Source organism: Rhizopus delemar, genomic scaffold (assembly GCF_000149305.1).
Source record: "Rhizopus delemar RA 99-880 supercont3.4 genomic scaffold, whole genome shotgun sequence".
In the NCBI taxonomy this organism is placed as follows: domain Eukaryota; kingdom Fungi; phylum Mucoromycota; class Mucoromycetes; order Mucorales; family Rhizopodaceae; genus Rhizopus; species Rhizopus delemar.
In genome coordinates, this window is record NW_027137830.1 from 1604642 (window position 1) to 1629260 (window position 24619).

The following is a 24619-nucleotide window of genomic DNA, read 5'->3' on the forward strand; positions in this document are numbered from 1 at the left end:
TCATATCACCAAATATTTCATGATCTTGTTTAAAATTTCACACTCACCATCCATATAACTTTCTTTTATTTCACTTTCCAATACCAAACTGTATTTACCCAATCCTTTCATAAAAAGGTGTTGAACTTTCAAAATCCATGACTGTACCACATCATTGATGACGGATACCGTGTGGTGTGGTATACTATCGACTACAATTGTCATTAAATTTTCGCTTCTTGAAATAGGCTCTTTTCCGAGAGGTACATGGGTCCAGTCATGCACTTTAATGGATAGAATATACATGAATTATGGTTTGATAGAAAGTGAAAAACTGATCACACGGAAAACGAATTTTAGTTATAGAGTGCGCAAACTGATCGAAAAAAAAAATCAATAGTTATCTTAGAATATTGAAAAACCAAAAAGCAACATTTCATTTAAATCATAAGCTATACCATCTGATATCATTGTGGTTCACTAAATATTTTGCTTTTCTCAAAATAGATACCCAAAATGACGCATAACCTAAACAATTGGATCACAACTGTTATCCAATAAAACAATGTTTTCATTTGATAAAATTTACTTTTATATAATGCCGTCCGTTTATAATGGAGCAAATTGAGGCAAATTTCGTGTTCACATCATAGCTATAAACAAGCATTTGTAGAACGATTCACTGATTAAAATGTTTGAGGTGAAATGATGCGTGAGAATAATCCTTGTGGGAAACTCGTCCTACATGAAATGCTTATTTATGGATTTGTTCCTTTTATTCATGCGGTGAGGTCACAAAGGTAAAGAACATGAACAATGTTCTATTGAATCTCTTTTGAGCATATAATACTAGTTTGGCGTCTATATATTATCTCAACCTGAATTATATTACTGTCAAAAAAGATTTTGAAGGATTACTATAGAATTCAAAAGTTAGTGGTATATACAATCATGTGTTTGCTATTTAACTAGCCCCATACGACATTATCTTCATATTAACACAATAGACACTTGGTGCTTTTGTCATAGCTTCTTAATAAAAGAGCATTTGTATGCATTGTTATCCATATATAGAAAACCATGCTGTATTTATTAAAGTTAGGATAGTCAATGAGAAAACGTTTAAGCAAAGAAACACTGTCAAATAGCTGTTGACAAGAAGGCCATAAATACAAATCATTATTAACGTCTTTGAAAAGAAATTAAAAATAGCGCGACCTGTCCTCTAAAAAAAATATAAAAATAAGAAAAGATAAAAGAAAAATCACTTGTAAAAGATACTCAGCAAGACTATGATTATAAAAATAGGTATCAAACTGAGAAGAGAGGCCCTTTTTGTCAAGAAATGCAAGTGCTAATCAATCTGAGCTTTTTAAATATCATCTAAAAACCGTAAAAGTCATTACACCATCTCATATTTGTAAATGCTTAGCTTTTAAAATACTCAATCATTTGCTATAGTTATATAAAATATAAGTAAATGCCACACCTATCTTTTAAGTATAATAAAAATTAACTAAAAAAACTTATTATCGTCAATATGCTATCTTTCTTGTTACATTATCAACAAAGGGAGAGGGAAAGGAATATATAATTAGTTTAGATAATAAAATGTATAAACTAAGGCATACAAGTAAATAGCTAAAATATTCAATCCAACTGAACTATGGTAACATTTAGCTTTTCACAAGTCACATTCGCATAAGAGATTCTACAATGGAATCACAGCAATTAAAAACATCGCTATCAAACTACAATCGCATGAACATGAGTCTTTTCACGTTTGTTATAAGCAACCTTTGATCTTTTTGCCCTTTTTTATATCATTTACAAGCACACTGCTTCTAAACAATTAGGCTATTTGCATCTGAATAGCAAAAAATGTTTCTATTTTAGTATAAATTGTCAGTGTGGGCTATTGACCAATAAACGCATACAAAGGAATGAGTTCACAAATTTTTTTTGTAACTCTTTATATTCTTATTTTTTAAATGTCAAACCTCAACAGCGACATTATCACTTTGGAATCAAATGATCCAATGTCCCGAGAAAGCACAAACATGATAACCGAAAGTGGGCAAACGGAAACAAAAGAAAAACCACATCCTGATCTTGTTGCAATTGAAGATAGCTTTAAAACATTGGAAACTTCAGAAGAAGAAGCCTATAAGGTACTAACAGCCATTGCAGCAACCAATGAAGTATCTATTCCTTGGTCGGAATTAAGGATCATGATGAACCGGATTATTTCAAAGGTTAGAAAGTATTTATCTTTTATTTTACCATCACGCTGATTGTTGATGTTTTATGCATGTAGCAATCTCGAATTATGGATCCCAAAATACACGATAATGTTCTTAGAAGTGAAATAGATAAAATCACGATGAATATCTCACAAATACTAGGAACTCTCCGAGAGTAAGTATAACACAACCCAAAAAAATACTTTTCCCTTACAGTACTTAGTTGCCCTTTTACAATCCAGCGTGCCTGTGAGTTGATTGTAAATCCAAATCAACATTATAAAACATATGTCAAATATCTTCGTGCTTTTGAAAAGGTAACATGTATATACGATTTAGTGTTTGCTTTGAGAATATTCAACATATCCTATATTTATAGATTATAACAGTTACATCTTCTTGGAAAGATTTTGTAAATAAAAGTACAGATAATAACACAACTCAGAACGAGGCTAACCAGATCAAAGCCTCGTTTATCTTTGATAATGTAGAAATTCAGACAGAATCATTAGAATATGAAGACGATGAGCAAATGGAAGTAGTAGAGGCACCAAAAACAAATGGCACACATCAACATACGACTGAAGCCAATGAACTTTTGGACGTACAAGCAGAAGAAGCAGCTGAAAAAGCACAAAAAAAGGAAGTGGCTGAAAATGGCGAAGGTACAATTCAACAAACAGTAGAGTCTCAAGAAGCTGCAGAGAAGACGGAAAATGCTTTGAATTAAGCAGATTAAATTCATCACTAGACAAAATGACTGGAGCTGAGAAAGATTGTAACCCGTCTCTTATTTGAAAGAAAATATACGATCCATTATTAATATATGTATAAACTCATCTTCTAGTCTACAAATAAAAGTATTCTATCTGGTATCCATGTATGAGCGACCAAAGAAAAAGGTTTTTTTTTTCTGCTAGCCGCTAAAAAAAGGTGCGTTGTTCTCAGATGTCTTTCAAGAAGCATTCTTTCTAATATCTGTAAAGTAAAGACTATAGCAATTAATGCTGGAACGTTAGAAATCACAAAAAGACAGATGAATTTACTGCCCGGAATTGCATCCTTTCATTTTCTGCTTTTTTTTTTTTTTTTTTTTTTTTTTATACATGGTAATTCCTTCCAAACAGAAAATGTTACACGCCACGGTATTATGCATACATATTAATATAATATAATAGCTTACCCTTATTCCCTACTTATTAATACTGCATACGGAAAGGGGAGACATTGTTCATGTACTTTAGGGGAAACAAAAAAGTTATTTATTTACGTAAAAATATCATAAAAACAGCTAACAGGAAGCCAACACAAACAACAATAAAGCTATGTATCACTGTAGAAATTGAGATCTGTATATATTGCCCAAAAGCGTTTTTATCCTAATCGACTAGCTGTGAATACAATTCATGTAACTGATCGTCTCCTGTGGCTATTTTCCCGCCAAAAACCATAATTTTCTCTTTCTTTACGTATATTTGCTATTACAATAAAAAACAGGGTCCAGGACAACACACATACTAGCAAAGAACAATAAAAACAAAAAATTTTGAGAGTAATATACTTATGACGCGTTTAAACTAGCTGTGAATGTAATTTTTTTAAGTATTGGCGTTCGGTAATAAACTTTTCTGTTATTGCTTTAATTCACTGTATGTTATATTTTATCTTTTTTTCCTTGCTACTAGCAGATTGTCCTTTTTTGTTACATGTAAGGTAGGTCCGTGCGGCTGCATGAATAATAAATGTCCACACGAACAAAGTTCCGATTAAATAGTTCATTCCTTGATATTATACCACAGCATTTCTCAACTTAACATGTTTTTCCCCCTTTTTTCTACAAAAAGAAATAACCCAACCCCCTCCCCTCTCTCTCTTCCCTTTCTTTTTATTAAAGCCTTTATATTTTCCCGTTTCTAAGCCCTTTTTTTCTCTTTTAATTCTCTTATACACCATTATATATATATATATATATAACTGTATTTTACAGACTTATTTTCTTTTTATATACACAACAACTCAGTAAACAATATTCCTTATGAACTCAACCTTATCATCATATTACCATCACCCTTATGGTGGTTATCGTTTTGACAACTGTACTCGCTTTTATTCTCAGTCAACTCCTCCTGATGAGATTTTTGATGATGATGACCAAATCCCTACCATTCAGGAATTTAGTGCTATTATTGAAGATTATCTCAACAATTTGAGTCCAAAGAAGAGGGACAAGGCATTGGTAGATCAACACCGCTATGCACAAATCCAACAGGTGTTGAGAGATCCAAGAAATACCGCGATTTCAACCGCTCAATTCCGTTTCTGGGTTAAGAAGATGTTTCAACTTCAAGCAGGCTCATCAGAAATAGTATGCCATGATAATAAGCCAGTAGCTACTAAAGAACAAATATATGACATTCTAGTAAGGGCACATCGAGAAGCCCATCACGGTGGACGTGACAAAACATCTGCTTTAGTAAGATTTTTTCCAAAAAAAAAGGATTGTTATTTATTAATTGTATGACACTAGGTTCGTAGGCGATATTCTTGGATACCTAAAGAACTAGTTGCTCGGTTTGTTCGTCATTGCCCATTTTGTATCACTCGTCGTAACAGTGGACATAGTCCTTCGCTAGGCAAGAGCTCAAGTCCTCCTCGATTCACTAGACATGCCTATTCGCTTGATTCTAGTATCCCAACCATATGCACTCCGTCATCTTTAAAGGAAGAAAGTGATTTATCATCTGGTCCACCTTCTTCTGTAAGCGGCTATGAACCTCCCGTAAATTATGCCTGCACGTCATCTAACTCTTCGCCGAGAAAACCTTATTTCAGCTCAATGTATGACCGAGAAGACCACGAACTTTTGGATTGTGCGTATGATACGTCCCTTCAAACTCATCCTTTTGCTCACGCGGTAGGTGGATACAGGAATGATTATCAACAGCCGCAGCATTCTAGTTCCATGCATCCACTCACCCAACATTCGCACCCATCCACTTTATTCTATGCACAAAATCAAGCCAATCATGGCAGTTACTCTGACTATCCATTCTACAGTACAGGATACTATCCTAGCGCATTGAGTGTAAGCCCATGTCACGAAAATAATAATAACCCCTCGTCTAATGCCGCCGCTGCCGCTGCCGCTGCAGCAGCTGCAGCTGCCGTATTTATGCGTCCTTCGACAGCATCATCAGCGGATCTTCTTTCTCACCATCAAGATCATCCATACAATCCTATAGCATCAGCATCCGATACCACTTCCTCTACTATACAGTCATCCAGTTGCTCGACGCCGCCACCCAATCAATTTTTATCGTACACATCTACTATGCCGGAAAATTCGTTTCAAGCTGATATCTGAAAATATCAATGTATTATCTAGTTTTAATCTCTCTTCACTTTCAACACTTATTTATTTTCACCAATGCTGATGCAAGTTTTAGTTACAGCTAGCAGCCGATTCTTTATGGTTTTATTGTGTTCTTTTTTTATGCCTCTTTCTTATGGATATTATATATATTTTAACTTATTCCTGCTTTGCTTCCCTCATTTATTTTGACGATATATTCTTTTTTTTTTTTTGTTCATTCAAACCTATTTTCCCCTTTAATTGTGCATACAATTTTTTCATAAAATATATATTATACAATCGCCAATTTGCTAATGCATTCAATTATCCATGAGGGATCTCTAACTTGAGATTCATATAACCATGCACTTGTCGATTTCTTCTTTTCTAAGCACATGATTACAATAGGTTCATTAGGATCCAAAGGATCAATAGCGGGATCTATGCGATGTCCTAGCCCATTCGGTTTACGACTCAATATTTTGGCTCCTCCTGCTCGACATAACACAAGTAAATCATTCTTGTTATGTTTTCCCGAAAAATCACCGAAGAAATAAAACTTCATACCATCAAAAAGGGGATTTTTCTATTCAAATTATATAAGGAGATCCCATGATGATTCGGGTAAAATGCTTACGTTATGTTTTTGTCTGTCTCTTCCTCTGGAAGGACCCTGTGTTGTCCCTGTCACATGATCGCCTTTTACCTCGTAAGGGTCTTCAGGTAACCATTGTTGTGATTCAATACTTTTGATCAACCCTACAAAAAACAACACATAAGCCATACGAAAAAAGAAGGTTACAATTTACATTGTGGTGTCATGATCCATTTGCCTTCGAGAATGCCCTGAAGGTATTTTAATGTTCTCTTACACAGCTGATCTTTATCTACACTAGTAATAATATGCGTCACATCATTGAAATCTCTCATCTTGTAATGAACAAATATCTTGAGTTTTGTATCGAGAGTATGATTGACCAACTTATCAAGAGCTGTATCATCTTCAGGCGTCAGACCAGTGTACATGACATGAACCTCTTTTGATTTTCTATTTTCTGGACTTCTGGTTTTGGGTGGTTTTATTGTGGCAGTTTCTTTAACCTGATCATCATCAAGTACTGTTGGTTCATAGCTTTGATCATCTTTAGAAATATTGGAAGGCCTTGTTTCTATTGTATCATCTGCTTTGCTTTGAATGACGGGTGTATTTTTATACTTGCGACATATACCACAGGTTTGTATATGAATAGGGTTTAAAAATAGGCAATCAGGGCATTTCCATTGTTCATTACTACTTGTAGCCTGAGATAAATAGATCTGTTAATTAGCTTTCTATTTCTTTTGTAATTTATAATGCATCATCTTTATATTTCTTACTTGCGATGTCGCATTGTTTTCTGCAGTCTCTGATCTTCCAACACTACTATCTTCCATACCTACATCTTCTTTTTGTCTGGTCCGTACCAGTACCTCCATCGGATTGTCCAGAAGCGCGTTGATTCTTTTTTCAGTTGCAGGCCTTTTACGTGGAGAAAGGCTTTCTGTCTGTTTTCTTTTTGGTACCAAGTCATTAATGCTTGATTCTTCTTGTGTTTCATAAAGGCTGCTTCTGGTTTGATAAGAAAGTTCCATAGGCGTAAGAGAATGAGTAAGTGAGAGTTTCTTTAGCTGATCAATATAATCTACTAGATTATCATGTAAACGATCTCTGCATAAATTTTCAGATTTTGCAGGTGTATTGCAAGTAGGACACTTTGATGCTTGGTTCAGATTTTTAGAGATGCAATCACTATTAAAATATCAGCTAAATGTGTTCAATTGAGTGAAAGCATGTTTAGATTTACTAGCAAAAGCGATGTCCACATTCTCCAACTGCTGTAGCTTGATTAAGTGTCATTGTACTTTTTAAAGATTTAGTTACAATATTTCTTCTTTTTTATTTCTCTATACCAAATATCACATTTCAGTTGCTGTTCGATTTTTAGTAGAGACGAAAGCATTTTTTGTTTGTTAGGGGAAAAAAAAAGAAAATGAAACAGGTCGCGTTCTGATTCAAGTACAAATAAATTATTTACTTATTCATATTTTGCGTGACCGCAGTGGGCACACGATGTTTGTAGACATTGTTTCGCCTGTTCCAGATCAAAAAGAAGAACACAAAGAATCCAAAAACTCTTTTAGGATCAAAGGTGAAAAAAAAAGAGGCCAATGGAATAATACATGGACGGCAATATCTTTAAGGTTTTGAGTGTCAGTTCACAAGAAGCTGAATGTGTGGGTCTAGTGTGAGTATCCAAATTGAAAATGACCCAAATACAACTTGAGTATGACTAAAGACAGCAAAAACACTTTGATTTCGCAAATCGGCATGGTTGACACTGTATAATGAAAAAAGTAACTAGAAATGAGCCACTGCTTGATGGACAAATTAAAGACTTTATATTTTTATGACAAGTGCTTATTTGATACAAAAAGTTTCCTTTTTTTTTTATTAAGTAATGTACAGAGATGCAATTGTTTGTTATTAAAATTAGTTGCGAAGAGTGCCCATGACAAGAGCCAATAAGGCCATTCTGACATATAAACCATATCTCATTTGACGGAAGTAAGCAGCTCTTTGATCAAAGTCGACTTCAGGTTCAATTTCATTCACACGAGGAAGAGGGTGCATGACAATCATTTGAGACTTGGCCTTACTCAAGACATTGTTATTGAGAATAAAAGCGTCCTTCACACGGAGATATTCTTCTTCGGTTTCGAATCGCTCCTTTTGAACACGGGTCATGTACAAGACATCAGTAGAACCAATTACTTCATCAAGAGAAGAGTAGAAGTTTTGCTTGATACCAGCAGCAGTGGCAGCATCCATGATTTCCTTAGGCATAGCTAAAGAATCAGGGCAGACATAGTTGATAGTGACTTGATAGTAAGTCAATAACTTGACAAGGGAGTGAACAGTACGACCGTTCTTGAGATCACCAACCAAAGTGACTGTCAAGCCGTTCACAGTACCAAGTTCTTCACGAATAGTAAACACATCCAAGAAAGCTTGGGTAGGGTGTTCTCCAATACCATCACCAGCATTGATAATAGGGACCTTAGAATATTTGGCAGCAATTTGAGCACTACCGGGTTGAGGGTGACGAAGAACAATGAGATCAGCGTAACAGCCCAAGGTACGGACAGTATCAGCCAATGATTCACCCTTTTGAACAGAAGAAGTGGTTGCACTTACAGAAACAACCTTACCACCAAGACGGTTCATGGCAGCTTCAAAGGAGCTAGATGTACGAGTAGAAGGTTCAAAGAACATGGTGCTAATAACACGACCTTGCAACAAGTTGATGGATCCATAAAGCTCAACCAAGTTACGCATTTCGTGAGCAACGGCAAACAAGAGGTGAAGATCATCACGATCAAATTGAGAAGAACGCAAAATGTGCTTGCGGTAGAAGGGTGAGCGACTAACAACGCGGGCAAGGGAAGCAGAGACTTCATAGCGAGGGGCTTGAAGAGAGACAAGCTGTTGATCAGCAGCACCAGCCAAGCGAATAGAATCAGCGAGACGTACACGATCATCTTCATCAGCAACAGAAACTTCCTTTGTTTCTTCCTCTTCTTCTTCAGCCTTTTGGCTTTGGAGCTTGGCTTGTTGCTTTTCAGATTTCTTGGTAGTTTCCTTGCTGGATTGAGCTTGGACAGAAACATGACGGCCTAACAAGACATCCTTGGCAAATGAGCCTTCCATGTAGACAACAGTTTCGTTCAAGACAACACGTTCAACTGAGCCACGAATGGTGGTTCCGTCAAGAGGTGACCAACTCTTGGGCTTGGCGGACCAAACAGATGCACGATCAATAGCAACTTCAACAAAGGTATCTGATTGAGCAGAGAGACCAAAGATAGACTTGGGATTATCATACAAACGTTCAGTGATATCCTTGATGGTCAAACGGCCTTCAGAAACAGCAGTCAAAAGCAAACTCAAGGATTCACTGATACCAGCAGTAGCATCAACCTCGTGGCCAAGTTCAGCAGCCAATTTACGAGGAGTGGAACCAACAGTAAAACAGTCAATGACATCCAATTGTTTCCACAATGCTTGTTGTTCCTTCTTGGTAGGCAAGAGCTTGGTATTATTAAAGTCTTCAGAGGCAAAGAACAAAGAGTAAACAGAGACATCACAAGTGACAGCCAATCCCTTCTTCTTACTCATCTTGATTAATGCCAAATCACCCTTGCTGATTACATTGGTAACATGAATGACACGGTTGTGAAGAGAGGCCAAGAGTAAGATAGAGGCAAGATCAGTACCCTTAGCATCAGTCATCACTAATTGGTGTTCGGGCCATGAAGAGAAAGCAGCATCAAACACGGATACTTTACCAGCTTCAATACGATCTGTGTTGATGTAGAGAACAGCAGCATCAGAAGCGTGTTTACCAACATCAGCAGCATTGTCATCAGTGGCAGTAATATTAAGCAAGTAATCAGTGTAAGCAGACTTGCGAGCAATATCGCTTAGTTTATCAAGAGAAACTTCGTCACTGACATCACGGGCAATAGGAGAGATCGTAGTGAAACCAGCAGACAAAGAGGCCTTGGCAACAGCAGCGAATTCATCACTATTTTCAACATAGGCATTGATGTTGAACAATCCAGGAAGTTGTGCTTGAGTGTGGCTTGTCTTGTAATCAACAGTCAAAATTTCGTGATCCTTCTTACGGGCCAATGCTTCAATGAAGAGCTTGGCACACTTAACGTTGGTCAAAAGAGGAACAGAGTAATCAACAGCCATACGACGAGAACGGTAACCCTTTGACATGTAAGAGGCAGGACGACGGAATCTGTTACGTGAAGGCAAGTTGATGTATAAATCAATCAAGTTGTTGGACAAGTGTTGTTGAAGAGAGTACTCGGCCTTCAACTTATCATCACCATCACCATCCAAGGTATCCAAGTGCTTAACAGGAATGTTGTGTTCAGAAATAAAATCGGCTGTACCAGTGGTAGCAAAGAGATTGTATCCCAATTCGTGCAACTTGCGAACACTAGGCAACAACTCTTGCTTTTCCTTGTAAGAACCAATAGAAAGCAAAATGTTCTTCTTGGGCAAACTGAATCCAGTAGCCAACAAAGACTTCAAGTAAGCTTGGTATTTATCCTTACCAAAGCAAGCAACTTCACCAGTAGAAGCCATTTCAACACCCAAAACAGGATCAGCGCCAGAAAGACGACTGAAAGAGAATTGAGGGACCTTGATACCAACATAGTCTTTAGGGATGTCAATCTTGGGATAAGGGTTGACAGGAAGACCAAGCATGGCAGTAGTAGCCATCTCAACCAAATCAACACCCAAGACCTTTGAAACGAAGGGGAACGAACGGGCAGCACGTACGTTACATTCAATGACCTTAATCTCGTTATCCTTGGCAATGAACTGAATGTTGAATGGACCAGTGATGTTCAAGGCACGACCAATCTTGGCAGTGGCAGTTTCAATCTTGCGAACAGTTTCGGGATCCAAATCTTGAGGTGGCAAGATAAGGGTAGCATCACCAGAGTGAACACCAGCATTTTCGACGTGTTCAGAAATGACGTGCATGATCATCTTACCATCCAAGGCAACAGCATCCATTTCGATTTCCTTGGCATCTTCAATGTACTTGGAGATCACAACAGGGTAATCACGAGAAACAGCAGCAGCTTCCTTCAAATAAGAAGCAAGGTCATCCTTGGAGAAGACAACATTCATAGCAGCACCTGACAAGACATAGGAAGGACGCACAAGAACAGGGAAACCAACATTTTCACAGAATACCTCAGCTTCTTCATAGCTGGTTAATTCCTTCCAAAGAGGTTGGTCCACACCAATGTTATCACACATACGAGAGAACTTGTAACGATTTTCGGCGTTATCGATCATTTCAGGTGAAGTACCAAGGACCTTGACGTTTTGACGATACAAAGGTAAAGCAATGTTATTGGGGGTTTGACCACCCATGGACATCATAACAGCAGAGGATCTTTCAGCTTCGTAAATATCCAAGACACGTTCAAGATCGATGTTTTCAAAGTAAAGACGATCAGCTTCATCATAATCAGTAGAGACGGTTTCAGGGTTGTAGTTGACCATGATGGTCTTAATACCCTTTTCACGAATAGTACGAATAGCACGTACAGCACACCAATCAAATTCAACAGAAGAACCAATACGGTAGACACCAGAGCCAAGGACCATGATACCTTTGTCTTCAAACTCAACATCGTGTTCAACAGCATTATAAGTCATGTACAAGTAGTTGGTGAAAGCAGGGAACTCAGCAGCAACTGTATCAATTTGCTTCACGAATGGAGTAACACCGTATTCTTGACGAAGTTTACGAACAGCCAATTCATTACTGTTCAATTGTTGAGCGATTTGACGATCCGAGAAACCAAGTTGCTTTGCAGAGCGGATCAAATTACCAGGAACGTTGGTCTTGTTGAAACCTCCAAGACGACCATCCAAGTTAACAATACGTTGAAGCTTATTCAAGAACCATTTGTCAATCTTGGTCATTTCCCAAATCTTGTCAACAGAGTAGCCCTTGTGCATAGCATTGGCAATGGCAAACAAACGACGATCAGAGGGATTCATCAATTCAAAGTCAACATCAGCATCAGCAACTTGATCGTTCTAAAAAATAAAAAATGAGTTTTTCAAAGCGCCCTAATGTTTATATTTCTTTTTGTTTTGTTTTACCTTACTGAAACCAGGGAAGTGGTAATCGATAGCACGAATGGCCTTTTGAATTGTTTCTTCAAAGGTACGACCGATAGCCATAACTTCACCAACAGATTTCATAGAAGAAGACAAAGCAGTGCTTACACGGTTGAACTTCTTGAGATCCCAACGAGGAATCTTGACAACAACATAATCAAGAGAAGGCTCGAAACAAGCACAAGTGACCTTAGTAACACTGTTCTTAATTTCATTCAAAGGAATACCCAAACCAAGTTTAGCGGCAACAAAGGCAAGAGGGTAACCAGTGGCCTTGGAAGCAAGAGCAGATGAACGAGACAAACGAGCGTTGACTTCAATAATACAGTATTCTTTAGAGAAAGGATTCAAGGCATACTGAATGTTACATTCACCAACAACACCCAAGTGACGAATGACATTAACAGCAGTCGTACGAAGCATGTTGTAGTCTTCATCCGAAAGGGTTTGAGAAGGGGCGACGACAATAGAGTCACCAGTGTGAATACCCAAAGGATCAAAGTTTTCCATGTTACAGACAGTGATACAGTTATCTTGACAATCACGAACAACTTCGTATTCAATTTCCTTCCAGCCCTTCATGGACTTTTCAATAAGTACTTGAGGAGAAACGGCAAAGGCCTTGTGACAGAGATCAATCAACTCCTTTTCATTATCAGCGAAACCGGAGCCAAGACCACCGAGAGCAAAAGCAGCACGACAGATAACGGGATAACCAATTTCTTTGGCAGCACTAAGTGCTTCTTCAACAGTGACAGCAGAGGAAGATTGAGCACACTTTTCATTAATTTCATAGAGTGCCTGAGCAAAGAGGTCACGATCTTCGGTCGTGATGACGGTATCGATTTGAGTACCAAGAACCTTGACTCCCAAACCCTCAAATTCATCCTTCATGGCAATACCAACACTCAAAGCAGTTTGACCACCGAAAGTGACATAAATACCATCAGGCTTTTCAAATTCAATAACCTTGCGTACAAATTCGGGAGTGACAGGCAAAAAGTAAACCTTATCAGCCAAGCCCTTGGAGGTTTGAATGGTAGCAATATTGGGATTGATCAAGATGGTGTAAATGCCTTCTTCTTTCAAGGCTTTGATGGCTTGAGAACCAGAGTAATCGAATTCACCGGCTTGACCAATAGATAAACCACCAGAACCCAAAACGAGAACCTTTTCAACGCTAACTCTGGGATTCTTCTTAATGTTTTCAGCCTTGACACCACCAGGCATCTTAACTGGAACCAAGCTGTTGTTTTCAACGCAATCCTTGATGTTGTTAATAAAGACATCAAACAAGAATTCAGTGTCACGAGGTCCAGGAGTTGATTCAGGATGGAATTGGACAGAGAAGATAGGTAAGCTCTTGTGGATCAAACCTTCATTTGAACCGTCGTTAGCGTTAACAAAAAGTTCTTCAAAGTTTTCGGGAAGAGTGGAAGCATCAACAGCATAACCGTGGTTTTGAGAGGTAATGTAACAACGACCAGAGATCATGTTAGTACAAGGAATGTTGTGACCACGGTTACCATACTTCATCTTGATGGTCTTGGCGCCAGCGGCAAGGGCCATTACTTGATGACCTAAACAGATACCGAAGATGGGCTTTTTGATGTTTTGAATATATTGACGGACTCTTTGGATAGTAATGTCAATGGTGGTTGGGTCACCAGGACCATTGGAAAGGAAAAGACCATCATATGAGTCTTCAGGTTCAGCAAGGAAGTCATAATCCCAAGGAACAACCTTAAGCTCAACACCACGATAAACAAAACAGCGAATTTGATTGTACTTCATACCGATATCAACAGCAATCACACGCATGGTACGACCAGAGGGCAACTTGATAGCCTTGGCAGGTTCAGGAGAATAAACCTTGGCTTCCTTTGTAGAAACTTCAGCAACCAAATTGCGTTCGTTAGGATCAACCCAATCCACATTTTGATAATCTCTCATCCAGCGATCAGTGGTTGATTCTGTAGAAGAGGAGAAACCGAGGGCAGATGCAGCGGATTCCAAAGCACCATTTCCAAAAGAGGTCTTGGGGAACAAAATCTTACCCAACAAGACACCTTCACTTCTAATTTTCTTTGTCAAGGCACGAGTATCAATACCATATAAAGCTGGGACATCATATTCCTTTAACCAAGCAGCAAGAGAAGAATCAGCAAGGTAATGGGAATAATCTTGAGAGTAATTTGCGACAATCAAACCAGCAATATGAATACGGCTTGATTCAAATCTCAAAGGAATATCCTTTAAAATTTCGTCCATTTCAGAACGAGAAGGAACACCATAGTTGCCAACAAGAGGGAAAGTGACAACCAAGATTTGGCCCTGATAAGAAGGATCGGTCATAGATTCGGGATATCCGACCATACCTAATTAGGAAAAAAATTTAATTCAATTTTTTTCCAGCGCTTATGCTTCCCCGCATTTTTCTTAAAATAAACACTTACCAGTTTGAAACACACATTCACCAGAGATACTCTTTTCAGCACCGAAAGAGATACCCTGGAAACTGGTTCCGTCCTTTAAAACAAGTGCAGCAGTAGTAACATCCTTAGGATCTTCTAAAGCAGCAGCAGGACGGTGGGGAGCTGTGGGAGAACGAGGGGAACGACTTATGGGAGTAGCATTGGCAGCAGGAGCCGTAATGTGGGAACCAATCATGGTAGGTGCAGAAGCAGTACCCATTGAGGTAACAGGAGGAGCAGGAATATTAGATGCCATTTTTTTTGCTACTTTTTTATACTAGAACGGAAGATATGGTTTATATAAGCAGGAGGACTGAGACAATGGTTAGTATGAATGTCAGATTATATCCCGCTTATATATTTTACACTTTTAAAGACTTGTCAATGAAGAGAGAATGAATAAACTTTTTACACGTGGTTGACGTTGATACACAATGAAGTTCTTTAAATAGAAAAAAGAAGAAGAGGGATTTATTGGTAGTATAAAAAAAAGTGTGTTCCGGGGATCGTCAGCCAAAGGAGCTGAAAAGTTCAATGGTTTGAAAACATTGACCCTTTTTATACTTTTTTCGAGGAAAAAAACTTTTTTTCGTAATTTAATGACCGCTACTTTGATTTCATCTTAAATCCATGAAAATAGCTCTGAAACATAGTCAAGTAGATAATATAAAGCTTAAGATGTACCTGTTTTTATATTGTTTACTTTTGACTTTATGATGAAACTACAAATTTTAATACACATTGTAGAATCTTTCTGCTGGGAAAGATGATAGATGAACAAGCCACATTACTCATGCTTTTAGATTGACTGTGCATTTGGTGTAACCTAAAAAAGCAGTCGCATTTCATACTTTTTTTAACTGGAAAGAATGAATACTGTTTGCTAAAGAGAAACAGATTATGCTGTAATAATCTGAAAATGAACAATAGCCTCTTGATCGAAAGTGGAAGTGTCTTATATGTTATAAAAGCGTGTTATGATTCATATAGTTCCATCAAATTGATCGCGTTGTGAAATAATGAACTAGTGTTATTGCCTATGATGCAATTGATCATGAAAAGTAGGAAGCATAAAGAAAGATAATAAATCAAAGACAAATAATTAATACCCAAAATGAAACCTGTTACTCTCAGACCACTTCAATCATCCTTTATTGGTCATTGATCAAGCTGTAAGCATTTGCCGATCCAGAATCTAAATCAACGGGAAAAAAAGGAACGGGGTGGGAAACGGAGAGATTGACTTTTAAGGATTTATTACACAAGATCAAAGATCTGTCAATTGCATGTCAAGTTTAAATTTCAAAAGTGATTAATGGATGGATTAGTTCATTATATCGAATGTTATGATTTTTTTATAGCTTTATTCACACTGATTTATTTTCTTTTTAAAGTACTCGAATGCAGTTCATTCACAGAAAAAATATAACTTTATTGTATCACCGATTGGTATATTTATTTCAATAGACGCGAATAAGCTCAGAACACGATCTTTTGTTGTACTGAAAAAAAAAATTTGGTGATTGAATAAAACTTTTTGATAAATACGTTTTTGCTATACATTTGACATATCTTGTCATTCACTTTTTACATTTTATACTTTTAGAGTTTATATTATATCAAGCCTATACAAATTTATGAAAAGATATAATAGGCTCATAATACATTATAGTAGTCATCTAAGATGATTAGCATCTGGATATTGAGTAGATGATCAAATATAATCTTAAACAGTGTTATCTAACTAGCAATTTAATCCCTTGCTTTCTTCTTTCATGCCAAAGAGATGTTTTCAAGTCTGTTTCATGAAGCTAAAAACTGATTTGAACATATAAGCACAAAAAAAACATTACTTTTCAGGATTGAAAATATCCTGAGTTTCATTTTTAAGATTAATTATTGAACTGGCGCTTATTGGTTTAGATAATCTTGACTTTTATGCAGCACGCTCGCCTCTGTCTACGTCCGGTTTAATCTGTTTTATTAAACTAAAGCCGGGACTATAAGCTAATACAGACACAAATTCTTATTTCATCATTTGTTTCCGAGCAGTGTTAAATATTTAGATTGCTATATTATGAAACAATCCCATTTTTTGCTATTATTGATGACATATACAGTCTTATAAGGTAGAATAACATTTGTAGCATTTTATTGCCATAAGCTTTTGCTAAACATTTTGCTTTTGATCATACTAACTTATTATATACATCATCCATTTTTGCTTATTCTCAACTTTTCTTTAACTATTTTAGTGAGCTACATGTCTTTTTCTATGATACTTTTCTCCTGATTGTTATCAAGCTTAGCAGAACTTAAAAGAACGCACATAGCTAGCTCAAAACAGTTCTTATATTATTATTATTAATCAATGCTTCCTCTAAGATAGTCACTCATAAAAAGATTTTAAGGAATGGATGATCAATTATAAAACCACATTGTATTTCAAAAAACTACTGCAATTATTTATACCGATTATATTGCAAGTCTTTTTCGCAACTATTCATAAATAGTACGTTACTGCCTTTATAAAAATCTAAAATGCCTAAAGAGCATATGGAATATGTACTATTCATTAACTCTTTATGGCTTTATGTAAAAATAGGATATACGATAACTACAAGATGTCTTATAAGGAAGGATAGTTTGTTAACTTTCTTCGTTGGTCTACTTAGAAAAATAACGACGCTTTTGTTATATATCTTCATCACATTGATTACCTTCTCTTTCTGATTTATTTTATAAACCATCTTATAATCGTTGCCATGGAGACCATTATCAACGTTAATTTGACTCGGTGACTAACACGATATTTCCTTCTGCAAGTCCTCGGAATTATTTGTCTTTTTTCCTCCTTTTCGATATCGGCTTCAAATGCTTTTGACTTGTTCGGAGTATCTTTTTTTATTTTACCCCTGAGTTTTTCGTCATCTCGGATCGTATTCCTTCTCGTGATCTACTTTAATACATGTTTGGAAACCAGATACTAATTTCTCGTACGTTTTGGATCCACAAAATCTTTTGTGAATCAGCCTCAGACCTTGTCCGTAGCTTTAAAGGAACATAAAGTCAGAATTCTGCAGCAAAAGATTTAGTAAATCAAGACATTTCTACTAAAATGTTGACAGCTTATCAGAACTCATTATCTTTTGTAAAGATTTGTGGCGGCCATATTTGTATAAACATTGACTGTCTTGTTATTTATGTCTTGATTTAATTAAAAGCTGTCATCTGTTCTCTTGGTTTCACCAGTTGATTAAGTTTGTGATCAAAAGCCGAATCTAAGAAATATAAAATTGTAACACAATAAAAACTAACAAGCGGAAGCCTTTTCCTTCTATTGCTAAGCACATATCTAAATTTACATTACAAATGACGCGCTGTATGCGATTTTTTTTAAAAAGTAAATCAGATGTTCTTTATTATCAAAATGGTTTATTAAAGCAAAAGTATTTACAGTGTAAATAACACAAGTTCTGTAAAAGTATTTGTAAAACCTCTTCTTTTTTTGCTATGGTCGTAATCTACTCGGACGTCTACCTTTCTTTTTATTTTTGGTTTTATTATTACTGATAAGTCCCTAGAGATTGTATTGTTATGAGAATAATATAAGAAAAAAAACTATTAAACAAATATTGATCAAATATTCCATTCAATAACATCAATGTCATCTCCACGAATCACTGCTTTCTGGTATACACCAAGTGGCGATTCTAGCTGTTCTATTCTAAATCGGTTATTTTCACTGTCAGTAGCGCATAATTTTCCTTCAACTGTAATTCCTCCATGCATATGCAGCTTAACTTTTGGCGTCTCCTTTACGACATTAAGCCATAACTGCAAATAGCGGTCTCTTAATATATCCTTGGCATCTGACATTTGCGATTGTGTATAAAACTGACTATTGTAGTTGTTAAACTTCCTCACAGCGATTTGTTTTAAGATTTGGTTGTAAAGACGTAAAAAAGTATAGCTTGTTTTTTTTAAAAAAATTCGAAAATGTTTGAAAGAGTAAGCCACTTCACGCTAACCAATTTTAATTGGTTAATGCAATTATAGAAATCATTAACCTGAATTGACCTTTGAAGCAACTATAATGGTTTATGTTTCCCTTTATGCCAATCTACAAGTACAAGTGTTTAATATGCGCACATAATGTTGCAATGAATGGTTACTCATTATATGTTGTCCAGTAAAATTGTCAGTTTTACTTAAACTCATGGTTATTTATAGCTAATTTGCCAAGAACAATATATACTTCTTATCTTTTCACTAAAGCAAGTTTGTCAAGTTAAGCTACAAATAAGATAAAGGAAGTGTTATGTAAATTATAGGCGACAGTTATTGAATATTAAACATGAACTTAATAAACAAGCAAACAGTACTCAATCTGTATACATTACATGATTTATGATGCTGTAGGTTTTTATTCTGAAATAATCTCAAAATGAGCCTTGAAGACAAAGCTGAATATGTAATGATTATAAAGGACAATACGTAGCAAGTTGCTTGCTAATATAACTTTTTGAGAAATGTAAATCCCATCAAACATGTCTGCAAAGAGTATATTTATCTTAATGCGTAAATAAATCGGGCTGTATGCAACTTTGCATAGAATTATCCTTGTGAAGCTAAGGAGTTTGTCATTGAAATGCAAGATCAACATACTAACAACCTCTTTCTGAAATACATGTAATCAAAATCGTTGTTTCATTTAATTTGCCGTGTTGATAACAATAAATGGATAAATATACAATTTTATAATGCTTTAATGTATGTTTAGAACGTGAAAAGATTATAAAGCAATTCTCGCTAGTATTGTTTCTTTCAAAAAAAAGAGAAGGGAAAATCGCTTATTCTTTCTTGTAAGTTATTCAGGTCTAATTTTAATTTGACTAGTAAGTTGTATGATCCTAGATAAGTATTCAATGTTCATGAATTGCAAACGTCTTTCTCTCAACTAGGCTCTTCAATTAATGAATGCTATTTATTATATTGTAAAGTTATTATTTTATTTGCTAATTTACAATGTACACACTTTACATCTATAAACAGTTTGGAAAGCATTTCTATTTCACCATACATGTCTCAATTGGGTGATGGAGAAAAATGCGATTATGAAAGGTTCTAGGTCAAATACAGTCTTGAAACAAAACAAATAAACAAACGTTGTAATGTGTCGTTGTACAGATTTTTTCCACCCTACATAATTGCATAAATTTCTCTATTTAGAATTGCTCATCTTTTGATGTGCATTTGAAAGCCTTATTCATTTGTAGGTCCTCAGTTTGTGATGATAAAAACTTTCGTTATTTGAAAAGCCACGCTTAATAAAAAAATTGGGGGTTTTTTGTATCGGTTTCTTGCCTACTTGAGCTCCTTAGGGAGTACAAGCAGTTAGTACAATAAACGACACATGGAATTACTAAAACTACAAAAAGGGTTTTTTTTCTTTTTTTTTTTGTTGAGCAGTTGCTAAACTTACAATTCCCAATCATGTGGGTAGAATTCAACTTTTTGTAGTTACACCAGCCATGAATAACCAATCAGACAAAAACTACTTAAAGCCGATTCATTGGTTCATGTAGGCTCTAAACTTGGCCGTTCCTGAATCATTGTAGAGTGGATGTAAGTCTATCGAATACTCTATAAAACTCGATTTAAATATTCATGCAAAATTTTTATGGAGCAATATGCCAAGTTTGGAAAGTTCCTAAGATTGCTTACATCTGGTAGTGGAAGAGAAGTCTTCCTCTTGTTGTTTGTACCCAGATAAATTGTAATAACTTACTTGTTTTCATTAATAATCTTGTCCTTCCTCGGATAGGCATTTCTGTGCCTGAATCTACATTGATCTTGCTCTGCAGTGGATATGAGAGACATTAGGGATTACATGAGACAGATTATAGGAATATTAAGTTTAAACGATTGTCCACGAGATACAACAAGTTGATAAACAAAACAAAATCCCTATTTTGTTTCGAATAAAAATCAATACATCAGGTATGCTTAAAGTACTTCAAGAAACTGGCGTACTTATTTTCTTAATACATCAGTCTTAAATAGATTATCCGTATTTTTATTTTTATTTTTTTATTTTTTTACATCTCAGGTATATTGTCAAGCAACCCAATAACAAGGGGAAAAGATGGATAATTACATTTTGTTGCATATTATAGCTTATCAAACCTGGATTTGCAAATTATTCGCGCTCCAAGGATTTAGTGTTTATGCAAAATATTTTCTTTTCTCATTAAAATGTGCATTATTCTCCGTATGAAATTCAATATGGGTCTAATGCAACTCTGAGCTCTTCGTGATCAATTTTTATTAGAAGCATACAAAAAAAGGTTTTCTCTAAATGATAATAAAGATATCTTGGTTGAATTTGTTATTTGATTTGTACAAGATCAAAAGTTGTTATAGTATAACGGTAAGCAACCTAAAATGAGTCGGCATGTAACGATAAAAAAAATAGTTATTTTTCTCTTTACAAGCATTACGGTTACCATATTAAAAAGGACAGTATTCCCAATGCTAGAATGCAAGTAATATTAACCGTTCCCTAGCAATGACTAAGAAGGCGGAGAGCATATGATTTAAAGTCAAGCTATTTGACTGCGATGCTATCAAAAGAAATTGTGTTACATTTGTTTAAACGTACGTAGCTCATCTTCAGTTATGGAAACAAGAAATGTCATGTTTTATTTCAAGAAAAAGAGAAATACTTGTAAGAGATCGAATCACAATTGACAAACGGACTTTATTTTATCATGAAGCGGCATTTAAATCTCAATTAATATGAACTCATAGGTTTTTTATTTTTCTTGGTAATCATATAACAAACATCCGAAATTCGACTCCGTAACAAGGTAACGATTATACAAGAAAGGGACAAATAAAACGGAGTTTTAAAACTTGTCTATTGTAACATGGTGTTATTTTCTTTTTCTCTCTAAACAAGTGTCTCAGTACCTTGCTATCGGCTTTGGATTCTTATTTTGCATGTAATTTATGTCTGTACTCTGTTTAGATAGTGTCACTTGTCACACTATTTATCAACATTTTTTGTTGGGTTATCCACCGAAAAATTCAACTTTTATCGGATAAAGCGATTCTTTGTAACCCGGAGTTCATATTGCTTGCTTTAAATAAAAACAATAAACTATATAATTGGATATATTCATTTCATATTTACTAAAGTGGGTTAGGCACAACATCACTTTGTTCAGACTTTCATCATTTAATACTTTACAAGTTTAGCTTTAAAATAATGCTTCGTTTTCATAAAATAAAAAAATCTTATTTTACATTCTTCTTTTTTTGTCTTCTTACACAAAAGATTTTGACAGTCAGTTCCCTTAAGCTGTTTCCTCCGCCCTTTCAATGAATTCTGACTGTATAACGTTCGGAAATAGAATTCAGTGTAACGCTGTCTCTATCCTTACAAATTGAAATCAGCTTTTTGCCGAAAACGCAAAGACATATGAAAACTGTTATAAAATACCAAATAAAAACCTAAAGAAATAGTTAAATGATTAAATCCGTATTGAAATAAACAGATACCAACACGAATAAAGAGAGAGTGTGTTGCCATTTGATGATTCTCTTTTAGTTTTTATGTTAAAATAAACATTTTAAGCACTTTTCAAAATACATTCTCACAATAATAATGTTACTTTAAATTTCTATCTCTTTTTAATAACCAGAAACTTCTTTATTTGAAAGTTATCCATTGAAAACCAATAAATAAGATGTCGTCAATTGAAAAAAAATCAAGATTGAAACACCGTACTAAAGATACAGAATGATGTCGGGGATTCTTTTGTTGATTTATTATAAAAAGGGCTCACCTTATTTAAGCTTTTTGTTTTTTTAAAAAAAAAGAACTTGCAATATCTAATCAACCTCTTTCTCTAACTTTACTCAAAAATGCCTGTCCCTCTTGAATACAATTATCCTCTTAGACGTATGAGTACTCTTACAATTCCAAAGCAAGATATTAATTTTGAGTAAGTTGGCATAAAAAAAGACTTTAAAAACTTGTTATTAATTAAACGCGTTTATAGTACTTATGATTTTCAGTTTTGCAATCCTCAAAACGATATAAAAGATACTTTTGAATCCAAAGATCTCGAGGCTTCCTTCTGTCGTGACTTTGCTTGCTGCGGTCTTGTATTGAATGATCTTCATGATTTATTACAACACTATGAAGAATGTCATGTTTGCTTAGATGATGATGAAGACAGCAGTTTATTCGATAGTGAAAATGATTCTTGGTCTTCTCTTTCCTACTCCTCTCTCTCACCTACCAATGAAGTTGCATCTGACTTTGGAGAGCCTAATAAGATTGAAAACATTGATATGTTAAAGAAGAAAGCAGCTGCTTATTTATCTGATTTCTATAAACCTGGTAATTCTTCCTCCTCTTCTGATGATGAAGACAATGTAGAAGAAGAATCGAAAAAGCTTTCCGGAAAAAAGAGACCTTTCAGCCAAGTGAGCACTTCATCCAATAATGCACTTGAACTTTTGACACAGTCGGCTGTGAAAAAATTAGCATTGGCTTCCCCTTTTGGTAATAGTGTTGAAATACACTCCTCTCTGATCACCGATGAAGATTTCCTTGCACAAGCTGGAGCTATATTAGCAAGTGCTAACTTGAGTATGTGATAATTTTTACACACCAGTAGTAGCTTGAAACTGACTCTGTATTATAGATTTGAATGCTGATAAACCTTATAAATGTTCTGTATCTGGTTGTGATAAAGCGTATAAAAACCCTAATGGTCTTAAATATCATAACCAACATGGTCATTGCAACCTTGCCAATGATGACCTTGAAAATCTTGCCTCTAAACCATACCAGTGCACCATTGGTGATTGTGGAAAACGCTACAAGAACTTGAATGGCTTAAAGTATCACATTGAACATTCACATATGGTTGCACTCAATCAAACCTTGGCCTCCTTTGGTTCTTTATTTTCCTTGTCCTCTCCCTCTTCCTCATCACCTTCCAAAACCTCATCCGCATCCTCTTCACCCATGTTAGGTGCTGAACCTATCACCTTTAATATCGAAAATCCCTCAATCGCCCCTTTACTTTAAAATCATCCTTTATTTTTCTCATCACTCATTTCTCTCTTTTTTTCATCATGTAAAGCATAATCTAATCATCCTCTTTCTTTTTGTTACAGTCCACTGTAATATTAATGCATATTTAATTTGTTAAAAAATAAAAAATTATTGTAAAACTATAAAATCGGCCTTTCTGATTGTGTAAGGTAAAAGAGAACAATAGTAAAACAAGTTTAGAGTTGAGATTAATAAGTTACTTTTGCTAATTAGGATATTTAATGAAAGGAGAAAGAAATAAACCCTAGTCTTGAAGATAAAGGGTCATATTTGTATTTATGACCAGTGTTTATTCTATAGGATTACCAAGGCACTATCGACAATAAGCATTCAATCTCATTGCTGATTGTCATAGTTACAGTCTTGCTGAGTTATATTTTAACAATAGATTGAACGTACTGCTTTTTTAATGCAGGGGATAGATGTTGTAATGCCTGCTATCTTTAGTAAGCCTAGGATTCCAACTTCATACTAATGCAAAGAATGTCATAAATAAATCTTAAAAAGTAGATGATCTATAAAATGCTATTGGTTTTTCTTAGTGATGAAACCTTAAACCCAGGTTTTTTTATTTTACTTTAAATGAAAAGTATTACGTATTTTTTTGTTAAAACTGAAGAAAAAAAGTTAGATTTTTATGATAATAAGCAAGATGGGAGCATTTAATAAAGA

At 35.4% G+C, this 24619-nt stretch overlaps 7 protein-coding genes across 7 annotated transcripts; 3 read left to right on the forward strand and 4 right to left on the reverse strand.

Moving 5' to 3' along the window:
• On the reverse strand, positions 1–450 carry RO3G_06088 (uncharacterized protein; the record flags this gene model as incomplete). Its single annotated transcript, XM_067660678.1, has 2 exons — positions 1–263; positions 438–450. The coding sequence occupies 2 exons, from the start codon at positions 448–450 to the stop codon at positions 1–3; spliced, it is 276 nt and encodes a 91-aa protein (XP_067516779.1).
• A 1589-nt stretch (positions 451–2039) lies between these two features.
• On the forward strand, positions 2040–2952 carry RO3G_06089 (uncharacterized protein; the record flags this gene model as incomplete). The annotated part of the gene is made up of 4 exons (XM_067660679.1): positions 2040–2234; positions 2297–2397; positions 2446–2539; positions 2602–2952. The coding sequence occupies 4 exons, from the start codon at positions 2040–2042 to the stop codon at positions 2950–2952; spliced, it is 741 nt and encodes a 246-aa protein (XP_067516780.1).
• Positions 2953–4257: 1305 nt separating this feature from the next.
• Positions 4258–5586, forward strand: RO3G_06090 (uncharacterized protein; the record flags this gene model as incomplete). Its single annotated transcript, XM_067660680.1, has 3 exons — positions 4258–4695; positions 4750–5096; positions 5280–5586. 3 exons carry the CDS (start codon positions 4258–4260, stop codon positions 5584–5586), a joined length of 1092 nt encoding a protein of 363 aa, XP_067516781.1.
• A 583-nt stretch (positions 5587–6169) lies between these two features.
• Positions 6170–7574, reverse strand: RO3G_06091 (uncharacterized protein; the record flags this gene model as incomplete). The annotated part of the gene is made up of 4 exons (XM_067660681.1): positions 6170–6333; positions 6384–6876; positions 6952–7363; positions 7525–7574. 4 exons carry the CDS (start codon positions 7572–7574, stop codon positions 6170–6172), a joined length of 1119 nt encoding a protein of 372 aa, XP_067516782.1.
• Positions 7575–8104: 530 nt separating this feature from the next.
• RO3G_06092 (uncharacterized protein) lies at positions 8105–15067 on the reverse strand (the record flags this gene model as incomplete). The annotated part of the gene is made up of 3 exons (XM_067660682.1): positions 8105–12253; positions 12320–14715; positions 14794–15067. The coding sequence occupies 3 exons, from the start codon at positions 15065–15067 to the stop codon at positions 8105–8107; spliced, it is 6819 nt and encodes a 2272-aa protein (XP_067516783.1).
• Positions 15068–21903: 6836 nt separating this feature from the next.
• On the reverse strand, positions 21904–22297 carry RO3G_06093 (uncharacterized protein; the record flags this gene model as incomplete). Its single annotated transcript, XM_067660683.1, has 3 exons — positions 21904–21956; positions 22123–22208; positions 22260–22297. The coding sequence occupies 3 exons, from the start codon at positions 22295–22297 to the stop codon at positions 21904–21906; spliced, it is 177 nt and encodes a 58-aa protein (XP_067516784.1).
• Positions 22298–22743: 446 nt separating this feature from the next.
• Positions 22744–23920, forward strand: RO3G_06094 (uncharacterized protein; the record flags this gene model as incomplete). Its single annotated transcript, XM_067660684.1, has 3 exons — positions 22744–22823; positions 22881–23476; positions 23532–23920. 3 exons carry the CDS (start codon positions 22744–22746, stop codon positions 23918–23920), a joined length of 1065 nt encoding a protein of 354 aa, XP_067516785.1.
• Positions 23921–24619: the final 699 nt, after the last annotated feature.